Consider the following 19,984-nt stretch of genomic DNA (forward strand, 5'->3'; position numbering starts at 1 on the left):
GGAACCTTGCGGTTCCCATCCGGCCGCTCTAACGGCCACCCCTGAGCCAGTGTGTGTGTGTGTGTGTGTGTGTGTGTGTGTGTGAGAGAGAGAAAGTGTGTTTGCATAGAAGATACAGGATCAGACGAGGATGCTGTCTTCTGGTACTGCTTCTCTGCGTCTTCCTCGGTCACTCTCTCCAACCACCTGTATGCTCTCACTGGATCCACAAACCTCCTCTTCAAGCCTTCCTCTTCTCCTCTTGGCTGGCAGCTCCATCTTCAGCATCCTTCTCCCTCCTGAGACTCCCTCTGCACTGTATGTCCAAAGTAAAACATCTCAACCTTGCCTATCTTGTTTTATCCCCAAACCTTCTAACCATGGGCTCATCCTCTGATTCTTTTCTTTTTTTCCCCCCAAATTTTTATCCCACGATTTTTGTAACCCATTTTGTAACCAGTGCCAATTGCCTAAGCTGTAATCCTGGGCACTGCACTCCCTCTGCCAATTGAGAGCCCCGAACTGAGCTCATGCTTCCTTCAGTGCATGAGGAGTGAGCATGCCGCTTCTTATCACCTGGCTTCCCCGGTTGGACGTAGCGCATGGAACGGAACACTTTATTCCAACCAGTTCCTTTCCCCTCCATCAGGCTGGCCAGGGGGAGGTATGGAGACCAGGATTACTGGAGGGTACCTACCCTAGGGGACATGGGGAGAACATGCAAACTCCACACAGAAAGGCCCTTTCGTCAACCCCACCTGCACTGTATGTCCAAAGTATCTTGATTTATCCCCAAACCTTCTAACCATGGGCTAATTTTCTTTTTTTCCCCCACGATTTCCCCACGATTTTGATCCCAACATTTTTGTAACCCATTTTTCACCCAGTGCTAATTGCCTAAGCTGTAATCCTGGGCACTGCACTCATGTCATCAGTGTGGCCGCTGATGACATGGAGGAGAGAACACGCCCCCAGTGCTACCGACTGCGCCACCGTGCCCCCTCTGATGTAATTTCTGATTATGTCACTCCTCATATAGCAACCTTCCTCAATTCTGCCACCCCAAGTTCCGCCTCATGTCATCACTCATCAGTGCCAGCGTCTCCAAGCCGATTGCTGGTTTAAATACCTGTTTCAATACCAGCTTTTTTTATTTTATTTTACATTCACCTAGTGCCCCAGTACCCTGTCTTGCACAACTAGAATGACAGAAACCAATGTGATGTGTGTGATGTGTAATTATTAATTAACTATCTGGAAGAGAACAGAAAACCAGACGGGGATCCCCTTGGGGTTACTTGGGGGAACCTCTCTGCAGTACAGTGAGTACACTGAAAGAGCAGAGCAGGCTCATTCAATATCTCAGTCACGCCCTCTGTACCTGCTGCTTTTGTGGACAGTACACTGTGTGTGTGTGTGTGTGTGTGTGTGTGTGTGTGTGTGTGTGTGTGTGTGTGTGTTGTCTGTGACTGACATTGTGTGTGTGTGTGTACGTGCGCAGTGTGCCTGTGCGCGTTGTCTGTGACTGTGACACTGTGTGTGTGTGTGTGTGTGTGTGTGTGTGACACTGTAGAGTGTGTGTGTGTGTGTGTGTGTGTGTGTGTGTGTGTGTGTGTGTGTGTGTGTGTGTGTGTGTGTGTGTGTGTGTGTGTGTGTGCGTGCGTGCGTGCGTGCGTGCGTGCGTGCGTGTGTGTGTGTGTGTGTGTGTGTGTCTTTGTCAGACACACACACACACACACACACACACACACACACACACACACACCTGTAAACCTTCCGGAATGAGCCGAGTGTCTCCGAGCGTTTCCGACTCCCTCCCTCCCCGTCTCCGCCGTTCAGTTCAGTTGAGTCGTGGTGCAACAACCGTGCAAGGCTGAAGCAGCGCAGCAGCAGCAGCAGAGAGCAGACTACTCGGAGCAGGCAGCAACAGCAGCCATGTTGCCGTGGTGAGTGTCTTGTTCCGGTATCAGTGGATATCACAGTGATCACAGGCTGCGTTGTGTGGGGCGCAGCTCCGTCTCTGTCAGAGCCGTTCACACACACCACACGAACTGAACAACAGTCACGCAGCAACAGAACAGAAGACAGACCAAACCACCCCCCGTTGCGTTGGCTCAAGGAACACCATGGATTTTACAACTTGATGATCCGTTCCTCCAGGGTAAAGAGAGAGAGAGAGACAACCCCGTCGCGGAAGGAAGGAAATCAGACCCTGAATTCGGTCTCCATAGTACCGAACTGAGCCGAGCCGGGGAGCGGAGGACGCGATCCAACGCACCGCAGTGCAGCGTTTGAACCAGCGAGCTGTTTATTCAGATCACGCAGCTCAGCGGTGCTGGTGGTCGGAGCTGGTGGATTGTGTTGTGAGTCCCTGTTGGTGGCGGTGGGGTCGATCTGCTGTGCTGTTCCGCCGCTGGCTGGAGTGGAGGGGAAGCTAAGCGGCTAACAACTAGCCCCGCTTCCACATACACACACACACACTCACACACACACTCAACGACACCACCAGGGCTAACGGGCAGCTATACATACATGGGGCTGCTGCTAACCCGGGCTAGCCACTTAGCCAGCTACTAATCGAGTTAATTCGATATTCTTTCGGTTTGCCATGTGACGTCGTTTTCACACGGCCTCGCTTTTATTTTTTAATTATTATTGTTTTATATTATTATAATTCTTATATTCTTTGTGGATTTATCACCGGGACGGGCATCGAAGCAGGAAGGTCTCCACCTCACCGGGGGGAAGAAGAAGAAGAAGAAGAAACAAGTTTTTTTTTTTGGCCTGAAAGTTTTCATAGTCCTCGGGACTTGATTTGAAAAAACCTCAGAAGGAAACGACCAGTGAAAACACCAACAACACAACAGCCAACACTTTGTCACTTTATTACAAACATTGATCAGTGAACATTGGGGCGAGACAGACGTGGTTTGACAGGAGGAACATGTTGAATCTCTCCCATAGCAGCTCTACAGCTTAGCACCTGGAGCTAACGTCACAGTTAGCCTGCTAGCTCTCTCTCTCTGCTGGACTGGGACACCCTTTTTTCCACGTCGCCCTGAACGTTCACACCGAGGAGTGAGACTGTTTTTGTTTTTTAAAGAGCAGACTTTTTGTCGCTGTCGCCTTGTTGATAAGCATGGGACGTGTGGTCGCGGTAAGCTAGTTAGTAGCCGTCTGGGCTAACGTGGCTAGCCGCTGATGAGGAATTCAACTTGTTGATTGACTTGAGCTGCTAGCTGGCTAGCACTAGACTGACTGACTGGACCTCAGCCCCACCATCACCTCTATTGTCACAACCTTTAAATGGTCAACACACACTAAAAAAAGAAGACTCCCCTGTCTCACTATTCCTCAACCCCTCTCCCCCGTTTTTTCTGTGCAATTCTGAGTCCTTGAGGGGGGAACCACCATGTCAACAAGACCCCCACTGGTGCAGGTCATTGAGAATTCGGCTGGACAGGTAAGATTTTACAACTAACTTGTCAAATTGCTGTGTTCTAGTCCTGATGACATAGGCTTGGCGAGAGCGTTGCCTGCAATCTTAAGGATTGTCACTGGTGCTTTGCAGGGACAAACAATGCCAGTCTCTATTTGGTCTTCTACAGAGAGCCTGCTTGTGCTGGCATTCTGTCTCTGTGTCTCTCCAGCTCCTTCTCTTGCAATGTTTTCTTTGCCACCCCAGCAGTGATTCACCAGCTTGCCTACGCAATCTCATTGGGTTTCCCACTCCTACAGTCGGACAGAGAGAGGAAGAGACACACTTTTAGGTTTCTGTTTAGACTGTGAGCCAGGGCATGTCCTTCACCAGTACCACCACATTTGTTAGACGTAGCTTTGTGTAATACAGTCAACCATCTCGATTAGGACTGATCAATGCCTATTTTTTGTCACACTGTCAACTCATTGGTGGTTGATTTGGCAGCACATGTCAAATATGTACATGGCACTGTAGAACCTTTCTTTATGACCTCATGACAACCAAGTTATTGTTTATGGGGGTCTGTTAGCCTTTCCAATTTAAATATTATTATACCATGAATAAATTGTTTTTCACTAATAAAGCAGCTTCTATCAACACTTCAACAGCATTGTGTAGCAGCTAGTAAACAGTAGTGTTCTCAACAGCTTGATGAAAAGTTTGTGCAGGTCAGGATACTTGAATATATGTCATAATTTAACAAAACTACTTGCTGCTGGTTTGGAAGCAGATGCCGTCAGGGCTCATATATCAAAATCGAACAATGGCTTTCAAAAGGTTTTTTGGTGCCGAGGCACACTCAGGCTTAACAACAAAATTCCAGGGCACATCAAGTCATTGATGGCCTGAAAGTGGCACACAAAGCCCTGTGTGATCACACAAGGGGGTGGGGTGGGGGGGCAGCACACAGACACATAGCAAGCCTGCTGGACATGGCCAAAATTGCATTAACTCAGATGAGTAAAGTGTGACTACTATATGCTCCTCAAACGACGGTATAAAGAAAGTGTTAAGAGTCTTTGTTTGCTGTCGATTTTCGTATTCACAGTAAAGGCAGAATTGAGGCAGGGTTTTGTAGCTGAATACACCACACAACCATGATCACTAGGTCAGAACCAGTCGATCAGTGGTAGGCTGCTAGCACTGTCATTGTCGAGGAGGCAATTGTTCCTATGAGTTCTCTCAGGATTTCTGCTGGCATTTTGAGAAGCTTAGCTGGCAACGTCACCAGCAGAGTGAGTTTTGTCCCGGGATGTGGGGGTTGTTGAGATACTTAGAGCTCACAGCAACGTTTAGAACAAACATAAGGCTGTGTCTGTTGATTGGTGTCCATTCTGAAGCCGTAACCAAGGAAACTTAGATGAAAGAAATGTACCCAAAAAGTATTCTTTCCTTTGAAAACTCTGACCGCACATTTGACGTTTGTATCTGGGAGAAACACTTGTTTGGTCGCAAAGAGTTTTAATAGGCAGGGCAACCCTGGCCCGGCTTTGTAAATGATTATTGGAGGACTGGAGCAAAGCCTCCAAGTCTTGATAGACTGCATACATAACCGTCCGTATATCTGCAGGATTGATCATGTTTATAATAGGAGCCACCGTGCGTGTGTCTATGGGAGAGTGGATGTTTTGTGTTGGTTGGGCAGTTGCAGGTATTTGTGACTATGTTTTAGTGGAGTGACGTTTTGTTTGTGCAATCACACAGTGCCAGTGGCTTTGATAATTGCGGTGCCATAAATAGAGGAGATGCATACAATCTCACATAAGACACCTGATTTCCTTTCTGTTGCCTAATGCCTGCTTCTGTCAATGATGTACTTAATACTTTCAGCTACAGCTTATTTTCTATACGAACTGTAGTTTAAGGACCAGTTTTGTTTGCACTTCTTGTTCATGCACAGGGAATAAATGTGGTATGTGCATTTGCCATGTCATTCACAGAAAAATGGCATGTTTGCTTTCCTCCATTTATATTGTTGGATATAAGTAGCTTCTCTGTCTCCCAGGAAAACTGTAGTAACTTATCTTGAACAATGTCGCCAGAAGATATAACTCAAAATGTTAAGTATCCATGGGTGTCTTTCAGGGGAGATTGAGGCTATTAATTGTTCCGGAGTCTTTCATGAAACTACAAATGTTTTATCAACATGCCCCTTGCACTGCTGTCACAATATGACACACTGTGATGCGATGCATTGTGAGCTTGTCGATCTGCCATTTTCAAAATAAATCTTGAAGAAAATGTGGAATATTATTGAAACATTCCCTGGCATAAATTATTTTCAGATGGGGGGTGCACAGACAATTACATATTCATTTGGGGGTCCATGAAAATGTTTGAGAACCTCCGGTTTAAACAAGATTACACAGAACTACACATAATACACTTTAGAAACGAGACCAAAAAAACGCAACTACCAAGCTACTTTAGCCCAAAGTCGCTTACAATAAGGGGACATGACAATGACAACACTGCTGTGCTGTCTTTATCCAGGGGGAAATAGTTGTACTTGAAACGACTAAAAGCCCTACCCACATGTGGAAATGCAGCCAATCAGACATGGAGCCGTTGACTGTATCTGCTCTCAACAGCCAATGGGCGACTTGCATGTGATCAAGTCACAAAAGCCCAGACAGTTCAAATTGTCTTCCTATTTGCTCCCGGTGGAGAGAGAACCGCTGACGGAAGCTGCATATTGATATTATGATCTCACTGCGTGTCTGTGTCAGGCAGGCTGTTGCAAACAATGGCTCTCTGTTGACCTTATAAGGAGTGTGTGTGTGTACACTTTATACCGGGGAATGGGAAAAGGTAAGCGTCTGCATGAATTCACCAGTCATGTTGGTGTAAGCAAATAATACATACACCCCCCCCCTAGGCCCTACCTGGAACAGAGTTCAGCAATAACAACACTCGATTATATAAGCCTTATACTGTAGCTGCCACACACCTGTATGTGTGCATGCTTTGCCCGTTCCCCCAGAGACGCCATAAAGCACCACGGTCTGTTGCGTTTGTCTATGCTGACACGCGCACAACTTAACTTTTTCCATACTCTCATAGTCACACAGCGTGGCCTGGCCTGTAACCTTCACCGCCTCATGTAAGTCGAGGTCGCGTCTTTGTCGCAGCCGACTCCATGCTCATTCCCCTCGTACGTACAGTATACGCACTGTGTGGTTGTTTAAGGGGTGAAAGAGAGAGTTCTGAGTGGGTGGTGGTGGTGGTGGTGGGGGTGTAATGGCCAGCGCTCAGCTGGGTCTGTAGGTGAAAGATCACACACACACACACACACACACACACACACACACACACACACACACACACACACACACACACACACACACACACACACAGTGTGTAGAGTCTAAAAGGCCATGTAAAGAAAGCCTATGGTGTCAGGTCTCAAGATTCAGGACAAGATGGCACCGGACATTAACACCACATGAGTGTTGACACTTGGTAGTGTGTGACAGAGCAAGAGCGAGGGAGACTTTGGAATATACGTATAATCTGTGTCTCTGTGGAGGCGTTCCGATTGATCAGCTAACCGGTGGCAGTGGATGACGTAAACATACTCTTGTCTGTCTCCATCCATGGTCTTTTGTGTCGAAAAATCACCTTTTCTTTCTTTTTATGCCTTTATTGATTGTACAGTAGAGGTAGACAGGAAACGGGGAGTGACACACATCAAAGGCTGTCTGGATCAGGACTTGAACACGCAACGCACTGTTAGGCTTCTAAATCACCCTTTCTTGACTGTAGAATAACTAGTTTTGCTCCTAATAATGTACATAGTATGGATGGATTTTACATTGTTTTGACCTGGCTGTTGTGTCCGGGACCATTTCTTTATCATGGGTTGCAGTTGTGATATACGACATGGCTGATAGGACACTCTCAGGCTGATTTTCTAATGCAGATTGAGGACCAACTGCCGTTGTTTGCATAATGCCTTTTGTTAGTTTAGGGTTGGTGGCTGGAAATGGATGGAGAGATGGAGTCATGTTGGAGCGATACGGTTGACTTGGGCTGGCCTGAATTACATCCAGCATTACAAGGTTCCCTTCTATAATACATTTAGCAACAAGCTCCAAAACACGGACCAATTGGCCGAGAAGAAATATGAGTCTGGTGGTGCTTATCGAATCACTACTTGACCACATGAACCCTTTTGTCCCTGTTCTGGCCTGGGCATGGGGATACATTAGACGAAAAGGGCAGATCTACAAGCTTGCGATTCGTTGTGAGTTTGTAAAAACATTCGTTGAAATATGGTCATGAAAGGTCTCTGCCCCACAGCGATGATATAGGGTTTAATTGGTTAAGCCTACGTTCATTGTAGATGCAAACTTCTAAACATGACCGATGCGATTTCACTTATCCATTTGTACAATCCCAAGGAACAAATTCCTGTATTAATTCAGGGGCGGTGGGCCATTCCAGAGATTAAATTACCTTCACCCCGGGACAGAAAATGAGAATTTCTAATCTAAACGAATAATAACCGAGAGTGTTTGGAGCATTTACTTAGGATTATAATAATAATGTATCCGTTTGGGACACTTGTAGACATAGTTGTCCTGCACAAGAACAAAGAAAATAGCAATGAAATGGGTCCGTTCAAGTGTGACTGAGGAAATACTGGAGAAACAGCCTGCAGCTTAATATACATTTATGTATTTCACCAGACACCGCATATTATTAGCGTGAATTAGCATGAATTTATTTGATAGAGTAGTTGTGAATGGTTGTGTGCAAACAGTAGTACCTATTTGACATTCTGCGTCCATGCTACTTGTGGATGAGTCACCACTCACCACCAGCAATCTATAACACACATACATACATGATATGCATGCTTAAACACACACACACACACACACACGCATGCACGCACGCACACATGCACTCTACCGTTCCACCCAGGAAACCATAAATTATGGCTCTCTCCATACCGGATCAGTCACTAGGCAGATGAACTGAAAGACAAACCTAGCCAGGGCCTTAGCAACAGAACATGATGACACACACACACACACACACACACACACACACACACACACACACACACACACACACACACACACACACACACACACACTCGCTCATACTCACCTCAAACAAATCTGAATTGATGAAAAACTGTTCTGTGTTAATTTATTGGGTTCTTTGAGTTACATCAAGCCACACATTACAAAGTGGAATAAAAGTGCTGCTGAAGTCCCTCCGCCAGAGAAATCAAATGTCTCTGTGTGTGTATGTGTGTGTCATCATCATGACTTTGGTTAAAAAAACGGACTGTATTGCCACTTACAGTGCTTGTTTTGCCAACAATGATGTGAAGTTCAGTGTGTCTTGATGCTGGGTTTGTGTGTGAGTGCGTTGGATTGTTTTAGGGAGCGGGGGAGAGAACAGGCCTTTCCAGTCCGGCCAGGCGATGGGTGTGCTCCCTAACTGCAGACCTGCTTGTCGTAGGGCTAAGACGTCATTCAGGTGTATGAGAGTGTTTGTGTTTATGAGCGAGAACTTTCCAAATAATGTCTTTCTCATCTTATCAGTGTTTTCTTTTTGTGTGTGTGTGTGTGTGTGTGTTTAGGACAGGTTTAACATCTACTATACTCTTTCATCTGGTTTATGGCATTTAAACCCTCTTTCTTTCCCCTAAGGAACTAAGTGATAAAATTACCTTTGAGAAGGAAGTTGGAAGTCTACACAGTATTGTGAGGCCAGTGGACCTAGTGTGTACTCTCCGTGCTTAATGACAGAGTCAACAAATGGCAGTAAGATGATTATCTCACTTATCAATACCACTTCTCATACATGTGTTCCAGCTTTTACGGAAGTGGCGAGAAAAAGGACAGAGCTCTACAGAAAATGACACGAGTGACACACCTAACTTGGCAACACAAAAAGAGAATATGTTCCCATCACAGCTGTGAACAGTGACATTTGTGAACTGCAAGAAGCTTTGAACTGCTGTGAACTAAATCGCTTTTTTACCTTGTTTTCTTGTTATTTAGTCATTTTTTTCCTTATTTTTTTTAATCCAAAAAAGCATTATTGTCCATTTCGGTCAGGTTGCGACGACCTTATACAGCCCACAACGGCAGCAGTCGGCATTACGCAAAACCGCTTAATTTCATAGCTTTAAATCCACATTTTCGACTCATATCGGCCCTTAATACATACACTAGAGCTGTAGCAATAACATTGTACTCCAAGCTTACATCATTGTTATGAATTGGCTGTATAACGATTCAGTCATGCTCTAAAGCTCGTCTCGCGTGACTTCCGAATCTCCTTGTATCCAATAGCATTCGGAGGTCTCGCGGGACGAGATTTCGAACGCTAGGGAAGCGTGAAGCAGAATGGGGAGAAAGAAGTAAGCAGGGAGATATGTATGCTTGTTATCTCGTCTCTGTGTTAACAGCAGAGAAGTAGATGGAAGAAGTGGGTTTTAAAGCAATGGAAATAAGCGGTGGAAATGAGACTAAACTAGAAGCAGTGCTCTTCCGAGCACAGGTCTCCACCAGGCCGTGCGTCCTGGTGGTGCTACTGTATAATAGGCCAATGTAAAAAGGGTGGCATATGTTCTTCACCTTAGATCTTTCATGGCAATCGGACGCTGCATGCATGATTTCAAGCATTGTGTTCCAAAAATGTGTTTTGCTAAAGTCTACCTGCTGGTAGCGCTATAACAGGACAATGTTAAAAAGGTAGCATTTGTTCCTTGACCTAGTGGGAATATGTGTGGCAAATGTCACGGTAATCGCAAGCTGCGTTGATGATTTGAGGCATTTTGTTCAAAAATGGAGCAATCCTGCAAACTTTGGAAGCTAATATTAGCCAATCAGGATGGAATGTGAAATATCAGACGGATCGGACTTGATCACATGACTATAGAGATACTGTGTACCGATTTGCATGATTTTTGGATAAAATCTCAAGGAGTAATATCCAAAAATGTGTTTTACATAAGTCGGCCCAAAGGTGGCGCTATAAAAGGCTGATGTGAAAAATGCAGGGCAAAGGTTTATCCTTAGCCTCTAGGGAGTGTGCTTACAAAGTTTGAAACTGATCGGTGGAGTCATAGGTAAAACCACAAATCGGGCTGTTATAGCGCCACCATGAGGCTGATTAAAAAAAATTAAGTGGCATTTCCTCCTCGGCCTAGTTGGAACGTGTATGCGCGATTTCATGATAATTGCACTTTGCGTTTGTGATTTGAGGCATTTTGTTCAAAACGGCTCAATCCCACAAACTTTGGAAGCCAATCTTAGCCAATCAGGATGGAATATGCAAAATCGGACAGATCCGTGTTGATCACATGACTGTCGAGATATTGCCTACCGATTTGTAGGATTTTTGGACAAAATCTGTAAGAGTAGTGCACAGAAATGTGTTTAGCAAACATCGGCCACTAGTTGGCGCTAGAAAAGGCCCATTTGAAAAATTTAGGGCAGAGGTTCTAGATTGGCATCCAGGGAATGTGTGTGCTCACTTTGGCAGCGACCGGGCCAACGGCGACTGAGATTTGGCGCTCACAAACTGCGAGGACGCACGGACGGACGCACGGACGGACGGACGGACGCACGGACACACGGACGGAGGGGAAAACATACTCTCCCTCAGCCTTCGGCTGGTGGAGACAATAACAAGAAAACTATTCATTCTCATTTAATGAAATACTTAATCGACCGCATTCCCCCAGGAGTCTAGATAGGGATGCCCAATATGGACATTTTGGCCAATAACCAATTAATTGCATGGTCAAATCGATTAGATTCCAGAAGGGATTACCTTACACCGGCTATATGACCAGGGTTCCCACGGTCATGAAATTCCTGGAAATATTTTGAAATTAGAAAAATATTTTTCCAGTACTGGAAAAGTTTTGGAATTGATTAAGGGTCCTGGAAGGTCCTGGAAAAAATAGCACCAATAACATTGGCCAAATTGTCAAATATTAGAGGCAGAAATTGTAAAAATAGCCGATCTACATGCTCACAACGCCTCGTAACGCGAGGCGTTGTGAGCATGTAGATCTGCTATTTTCACAATAGAAACGTGTTAGACAAAATTCCTCAACTCTTAGTGCTAGTCAGTCAGGGTGCCGGGTCCCCAGTTAAAATATGATTATTTCAGGGGTCACAGCCTGAAAAGGTTGAGAACCACTGGCATACACTACCTGTCAAGCGACTTGTTATTGAGCTGAATTATTGTTATATAGTCCTGGAAATTGGGTTAAATATTCTGGAAAAGTTTTGGACAAGTTTTGGAAATTAATTGGTAAAAATGTGTGGGAACCCTGAATGACTTCTACAAAACCAGTGCATTCTTATTATCTAATTAATTAGGCCTACTGATCTACACTACTGAAGGGGATGAGCGCACTTCAGTTCAAACAACTTTAAAAGAAAAGATTGAACATTTATTTTTACTTAACATTTTTCAGATGTCTTTAATTGTATTTGTCCTACAGGTAGACCCTCTTGAAAGCTTCCCCAGAAAACACTGATAGAATGTGCTGGCTTCAATCATTACAAACAGCCTTTTCAGCTTCACATTTAAAAAATAAATATTACTTCGATACCAATATTGCATTTCCTTTTTGTAAATATTGACGATACCAATATGATGAACAATATATTGCATTCCTAATACTAGGCCCCATCCTTTTTCCGCTCTATGCCATATCTACATCACAATAGCCAATCTACAAGCTAACAACATGTTGCAACGCGTTGTGACTGTAAATCGCCTGTTTTTGCCAAATGTTTGTTTTTTGTTTTTACCATATATTTACCCACAAGGCAGCCACTGGATTATGCTGAAAAGGGAAACCGCAGTTCTGGCTAAAGTAACCGAGGGGAAATAAGACACCATGATCACCTCAGGAAGTTGAAGGAGAGCTGCGGATCAAAACAATATATTTTTGTGGAATAAAAGCACATTTGCAATATTATGATAATAAATTATTAGAATTTAATAAACGATTAGTGGAGGCATCACCGTTTAATTGACTAGTTGATTTTCTTATACATTTATTCAGCCGGACTTCAAATACAGATGCACGCAATGTTAGTGGCTATGTCTCAGCCACGTGCACACACACACACACACACACACACACACACACACACACACACACACACACACACACACAGAGAGACTGAGTTGCGTAGCAGCAAAATGAGGGCACACAGCTAACCAACTGCTTCACTGTAGATCCCCACTGTGGCGGCAACAGAGCAAACAAAGCTTGGATTTGGTTTGACATATGCACATACAAACATGACGCATGTGTGCGTGAGCGCACGGCACGCACACACGCGCACACACACACATACATACCCAAGGGAGTTAGGGTAATCCAGTGCAAGAACACACATTCATACATATACACGACACTGCATTCACAGCAAACTGAGACCCAGTGTGACACCACCTTGCTAAAGCAAGGGGCCTCTCACAGGTTTGCTTAGCTCTCGTGTGTATGTATATATAAGTGAGGGAATGTGTCGGTGATCGAGTCTGTGTGACTGGAGAATAATTGTTTTAAAGAGGAGATGGCTTCATTTGTACAATACATCTTAGGCATTTATATACGTATGTAGCGGTCTTACCATCAGAATGTTGAGAAATCAAAATCTCCCCAATACTTAAAAGCTATAATTACTGTTGCTACTATGCCTAGTAGTACAACTCGACATGTATTTTAGTCGGAGAGCATGTCAAACTGAAGGATTAGGTTGTTCTTGCTGCTCTTTCTGCCTTAAAGGTTGTCTAACTACTACTAGACAGTTAAAGTCGTCAACCCTAGCATCCCCTTTCTGGACATGTCATAATAGGCCACCATTCCGTGGTAATAGGTAAAAAAACATTCGGCAGATAGCAGATCTACAAGCTCACAACACGTTGCAACACGATCCCCTTCGAGCTTGTAGATCAGCTACTTTTGGTGAAGAGGAACAATGGGAGGTGGCCATTTACAGACCCCTGGGGACCTAGGTCAACAAAGGATATAGGGTTTAAATGTTTAACGGCTGTAGTAGTGTATTCAGTAAATAGGATAGATAGATAGATAGATAGATACCTTTATTATCCCAAGGGGGAAATTCAGTTGTAGCATAGCAGTATACAGTATTTACAAAGTTACAGAGAAGTAAGAAAAGAATCACACCTGTGTGTGTGTGTGTGTGTGTGTGTGTGTGTGTGTGTGTGTGTGTGTGTGTGTGTGTGTGTGTGTGTGTGTGTGTGTGTGTGTGTGTGTGTGTGTGTGTGTGTGTGTGTGTGTGTGTGTGTGTGTGTGTGTGTGTGTGTGTGTGTGTGGGGGGCCTGGCCTGAACAACAGCGCCCCTCCCTTAACATGTGTGGTCACAAAAGGTACTGTAGGTTACATACAGACACGCGCGCACACACACACGGACGCATACACACGCGGCCACGTATAGGAGACGGTGTAACCACCGCTCAAAAAGATAGATAAGCGTAAAAGAAAAAAAGAGCAGTACAGTACCAATAAAGAGAAGGTGCATCAATAGAGGGGGCGAATAATATATAAGTATATATACATAAAGTGACTTACAAAAAGAGACCGTAACAGTCAATGCTAGTTAGTGCAACAAGTATCTTGCTGACATTGTTAAACAAAGCAGAATACTCATAAACTACCAACACAACCTAATAGTGCAAAGTCAAAAATCAGTGCGAAAAAACTTGGACCGCTGTCTGTCTTCCTCTGGTGTACTGTGTGTCTTCCTCTGGTGTACTGTGTGTCTTCCTCTGGTGTACTGTGTGTCTTCCTCTGGTGTACTGTGTGTCTTCCTCTGGTGTACTGTGTGTCTTCCTCTGGTGTACTGTGCGCCGGCCGTTGGTTAGAACGTTGTCAGAACCTCCTTTGTCTTTCTGACATCTGATGTCTTTGAGCAATTTGTCCAAATCACATGGTTGGTTATCTTATGTCATGATTGTGGCAGATTCATTCATTCAATGTTCACTCAGGAGGTTTTCCTGTATGCCAACTACTTCAAGTCTGTGTTATTGCGACCGACCTTTTATGCCCATATATGGAGATCCCTGATGTCCACATCACTGTGACACTGTGCCACATCACTGTGACTCAGTCAGACTCATCAGAATGGTGTAAATTAGCTGCAATGGCTGAAAGAAAATTCCTGTGTCCATTGCCTGTGTCCATTTATGCCCATATATGGAGATATCTGTATCTGTCTGCCTGTGTCCATTTTATGCCCATATACTGTCTCTCTCCATGGATCTCCATATAGATGGCCAAGACATGGCGCGACCTCGCCCTGTAGAGGCGTCTTACTAGTATTATAAACTATGTATAACCTTTTTGTATTCTATGGTTGCCTCAAAACTTTCAACTATTTTTAGTATTAATATCATATCTTCTCCTTCTTTATTTTTATTAAATGACGTCTCACAGTTGCAACTAAACAATATACGCAAGCGCATCTTCTTTGCTGGATTAACGGCGGCGAAGAAGATGGTAGCTACGCGGTGGAAACCTCCTCATACGTTAACGTTTCGCCAGTGGGCCTTAACCTTTCTAGATATAGTATATTTAGAGCAGTCGATAGCAAGGTTACACGGAGCAAAAGAAGAAAACATTAATATGTGGTCGGACATTGCAGATAAGCTTAAGGCTATGATTCAAGAAATCACTATATAGTGGTAACAGCCTAGCACAGGCATGCACTATTGTACATTCCGTGTTGGTCCGGGGAAAGGGGGTGGGTGGGTTTTCTTTTCCTTTTCTTGTTTTGCTATTGTTTGTGTTTGTCTGTTAATTGCATTTTTCTTTTGATTAATGTTTTACTTTTTCTTGTTCTATTCATATGTATGTCTCTAATTTCATGTTATGGAAAATAAAAATAATTGATAACAAAAAAAAAACCTTTTTGTATTCTGTAATATAAGGATAATATAAAAATGACTTGTGTACCTTTACATGTGAAAGAAGTAATGGTGCGACACTTAATCGAACTAAGGTAATCAATTTAAGCAAATATAACAAACCCATTCGAATAAAATGTATTCATTTTTAAATACAGCAAATGGCAGATCTACAAGCTCACAGTCTGCCACTATGCAACACCTCGCCTATTTTTGTGTATAAAATGGCATGAAATGGGTCTTTAGTTGTTTTATCAATTTTATCGATTATGAAAAATCTATTCGAATTTCTTTGTGTTTAGTTTATATAATATAAACAAGACAATGGCTTCTCAGTTATTCCATTCATCGAAGAAGTAATCGATAGAATAATTGTTAAGAAAAGAATCGATAGGTGCAGGTAAAGAAACTGCAATTTTCTGCTCTCAAAGAGAGAGATGGCTTCCCCTGTACTTTCTAAACTGGCCTTTTAATTTCAGTACATTTTTAAAAGCTGTGCATGTATTGCTGCTGTTCTCATGGTATTTGCAGTATTCCTTTCTGCGCCACGTCTTCTTCATTGTGAACGTAGCTATGTGCCAATTCAGTGTTTAAATCGTTGGTCTTGCATGGTCTACATGGCCGATTAGTGATTTATGTATGTGAATCACGTGTTAGAAGGAGACAGCTTTCTCTGATCTATCTGTGGTAACGATACTTGAAGGCCCACCACCACCTACCCGCTAAAACAGAGCGAGAGAGATAAACGAGTGGAAGAACGAGAGCAGAGCAAAGAAAGGACACCCAGGGAGTTGGCTGGATGGATGGATAATCTTTTGAACGGGAGAGAATGAGGGAGAGATGGATTGGGAAGAGAGGAGAGGCACAAATGCTGGGCAGAGCAGGATACACTACAGCCAGCGACAGATCACCATGGCAACACAGTCATCACGACCTGGAGACAGGAGGGGGGTGTGTGTGTGTGTGTGTGTGTGTGTGTGTGTGTGTGTGTGTGTGTGTGTGTGTGTGTGTGTGTGTGTGTGTGTGTGTGTGTGTGTGTGTGTGTGTGTGTGTGTGTGTGTGTGTGTGTGTGTGTGTGTGTGTGTGTGTGTGTGTGTGTGTGTGTGTGTGTGTGTGTGTGTGTGTGTGTGTGTGTGTGTGTGCCTCCGCACCCACAAGATTCAGTATAATGTGGTAATGCGGTTGTGTTATTAACCATAATGAAACCATCTTTGTCCCCCGCGTTGTTTGTTTTGCAAGTCGTCCAAAAGCGTTACTTTTGAGGAAATGGGGGGGGGGGGGAAGTGTTCCAGGGGAGCCAATGTAGTTACCCGTATTATGTAATCACAAGCTCCTAATGATTATTTGTCAAAAACATTGCTGTAATTGAAATGTGTTTTCCGCCTTTGACCCAAGGCCAAAGGCGGAAAACACTCTTGGAGCGTTGAGACGTGCCATGCTCGGGAGTCCAGTAGTGGTGATCAACCCCCGTAATCCAACCCTTGATGTGGAGTGCCAAGCAGGGAGGCATTGGGTCCAATTTTTACAGTCTTTGGTATGACCCGACTGGGGATCGAATCCCGACCTCCCAAACTCAGGGCAGACATTCTAACTACTAGGCCACTGAGGCCACTCTTGTTAATACTTTTCATTGGTGAAATGTTTATAAAACCCCACAGACAGACGGACGTATCCACTTTCAACCTGCACTGTGCAGTCCCACTGGGCATGTCGTAGGGCAGTGGTTTTCAACCCTTTTCATATCAAGGTCCGACATTTACTTAGCATTTGAGCAACGGACCACCATTTGATGAGATTCAGCCTGTCAGACCCCAAACTTATTTTATTTATTTTTTTATTTCTTTGGATGAGATTTTATTCGTTGATCAAAATAACACTCCTTCTACATTCTCTAATTGTATCCACCTCTTTCCGCGGGAATTTACTGGAGAATCTTTTGCACCACACTTCCGGTTAACAACAGACATACAAGCTCATGTTGCGTCGCAGATGCAGCCGCTGTGAGCTTGTAGATCACACTCGGCTGCGGCGCCGGAAGCTCCGTGCAACTTCTGCGCAATGCACGATGGGATGTTGCAAAGTTGTGGATAGACTTCTTGTAAATTAAGTAATTCAGATGTTTAAGAATAATTTAACTCTTGAGAGCGTAAAATAAAACCACAGGTCCATTTGGTTTCATTTTACGCTCTCAAGAGTTAAAGGTATAAGGGTCCATTTAGTTACCAACTCTTCCATTATTTAACTGGAGACCACCTGGAATCCCCTCAAGGACCACTGGTGGTCCCAGCACCACTGTCATAGGCAACAGTATTCAACAATGTTCAGAAATGTCTACAAGTAAATGCATTGTAAGTCTGTAGATCAGCTATTCTCTCTACCATTGCGCAACACTAACACAAAGTAGCCTATAGAAAATATACCAGTAAGACTCCCTAATCGGGAGATAAGCGACTGTCAGGTCACATGTATACACAAATAGGCCTGGAAGTGCTATTGTTTCCTGGATTAAATATCGAGATACTGCCCAGCAGAGCCCATATGCAAGTGTGGTGGGGAAAATATTACCCTCACAATTAGGGATGCCCCGATCAGGGTTTTTTTGCTCCCGATCCGATACCGATCAAATATTATTGCTTCCGATTCGATCCCGATCTTTCCCGATCCGATCTTTTGGCAACGCATTAAGAAGAAAAAAAAATTCTATTCATTCTATCACTTGGTTCTCAACCTTTTCAGGCCGTGACCCCCAAAATAATCATATTTTAACTGGGGACCCCCGACCCTGAAGAGTTGAGGAAGTATATTTTGTATAACACTGTTCTATTGTGAAAATAGCAGATCTACATGCTCACAACGCCTCGCAACGCGAGGAGTTGTGAGCATGTAGATCGGCTATTTTCACAATTTCTGGCTTTAATATTTGACAATTTGGCCAATGTTTAATTTGTCATTTTAGAGGTATTAAAAAGTCCTTAATTTTTCACTTTCGAAATGTGCAGATACCCTCTATACACTTAAACTTTATGTTGATTTGTTTACTGTTGAGAGAGAAAACAATGTTGCACATTAAGTTAATCATCTGGGGACCCCCCCAAAATAATTTGAGGACCCCCCTGGGGGTCCCGACCCACAGGTTGAGAACCACTGAGCTAGTTGACAGTGCAGAGAGACATAATTGCCTTCCTTTGATCCATTAGCAAGGGGCCAATTACTACTTATTGGCATCAGCTGCCAGCTGTACAGAGTCTGACACAACAGCCATCACCTTCCCTCTGCAGTGCTCTGTCTGTCTCATTTCTCCAAAAGCCCTTGAATATGATTGAAAATGATTAAGGATTACTGTGATTATGGTAAGCTTACATTTCATATCGCATTCACCTTACCTGTAACTTTCAGTACTCCCAGAAAATATTTTTTTGAAAAAAAAAAAAAAAAAAAAAAAAAACTTTTTTTTTCCCCGATTTTTTTTCCCCGATCTCCGATCTTATAAAAACGGCCATATCGGCGGACGATCCGATCACGTGATCGGGATCGGGCAACACTACTCACAATATTATATCTTTTTATATTTAAATTAAGTTGTTCACCACTTGGTGTGTGGCTTCTTAACTAGTAACTGAATGACTGTGACATTTTCCTTACCTCTCCAAGGTTCTCTAATTTCCCATTTTTACGCATCACTCTAGTGTTTAAAACTGAGATGAATCACACACACAGCCATCATTCTTCCCACTGTCGACTACTGTGCTATTTTAAAGCACTCCTCTGTAGTTTCTGAGGGGTGAAATGGTTTATTAGGCCCATTCAATGTAACAATGAATAGGTTTGACTTGACGTAACTGTCAACGGCAGTTGCCTGATATACTTGTTCAGGAGGATATCAGGTTTTTCAACACCAGGCTCCTTTTTCACTTCCAATTTTGATTTCAAGGTTCAGTGCTTTCCTAACAACAGTTCCTGCTGTTGTGTGTTGAATACATTCACACAAACGGCAAGATGCCAGTAGGATTGCACAGTATACTGTATACATGTTTACGGTACGGCTATATAAAAGGGTCTGTTAGTGTGCTTGTGTTTGTCTGGAGCTAACCTTGTGAACCACTGGACCGATCAGCTTTGCATGCACACCACCGGTTTTTCACATGTTTTATACTTTGAAAATCTTTTAAACTTAAACATAATTTAAACATAATTTAAATTAATGGGACTCTGATCTGGAGTATGTCATAGATGGATAGCCATAGACATACTCATACTGTAGATCTTTGGTTCTCAACCTTTCCAGGCCACGACCCCCAAAATAAACATGTTTTAACTGGGGACCCCCCAAAATAATCATATTTTAATTTTATATTGTGATACAATGAGGGACTTATAGAAAATCCTGTGGAATTGTTAACGCAGAGATTCATCGCAGAATTCATTTAAACCTGCATTTTTGTCCAAATCAAACTTTAAATGTTTTATTTGTATACTCTCAGAGTTAGATACTTGTAACTAAGGTTCAATGTAGACCTCCCAAAAGGAACCCAGAGAGTCCCTGGACCCCACATTGAGGACCACTGGTCTAAATGGTCTGTTTCTCCTTTTTCTTTTAGT

At 43.5% G+C, this 19,984-nt stretch overlaps 1 protein-coding gene across 11 annotated transcripts in view; it reads left to right on the forward strand.

Moving 5' to 3' along the window:
* The first annotated feature begins 1,964 nt into the window (after window positions 1-1,964).
* Window positions 1,965-19,984, forward strand: part of mark2b (MAP/microtubule affinity-regulating kinase 2b) — a 103,993-nt gene continuing 85,973 nt past the window's right edge. For all 11 annotated transcript variants that reach the window (XM_080741216.1, XM_080741221.1, XM_080741217.1 and 8 more), the window contains exon 1: window positions 1,965-3,442. In XM_080741216.1, the coding sequence (XP_080597342.1) occupies window positions 3,392-3,442 (51 nt within the window). In that variant the 5' untranslated portion in view covers window positions 1,965-3,391. The remainder of the gene's footprint in view (window positions 3,443-19,984) is intronic.

This window comes from Nannobrachium achirus (assembly GCF_963921795.1).
Source record: "Nannobrachium achirus genome assembly, chromosome: 14".
Lineage (NCBI taxonomy): Eukaryota > Metazoa > Chordata > Actinopteri > Myctophiformes > Myctophidae > Nannobrachium > Nannobrachium achirus.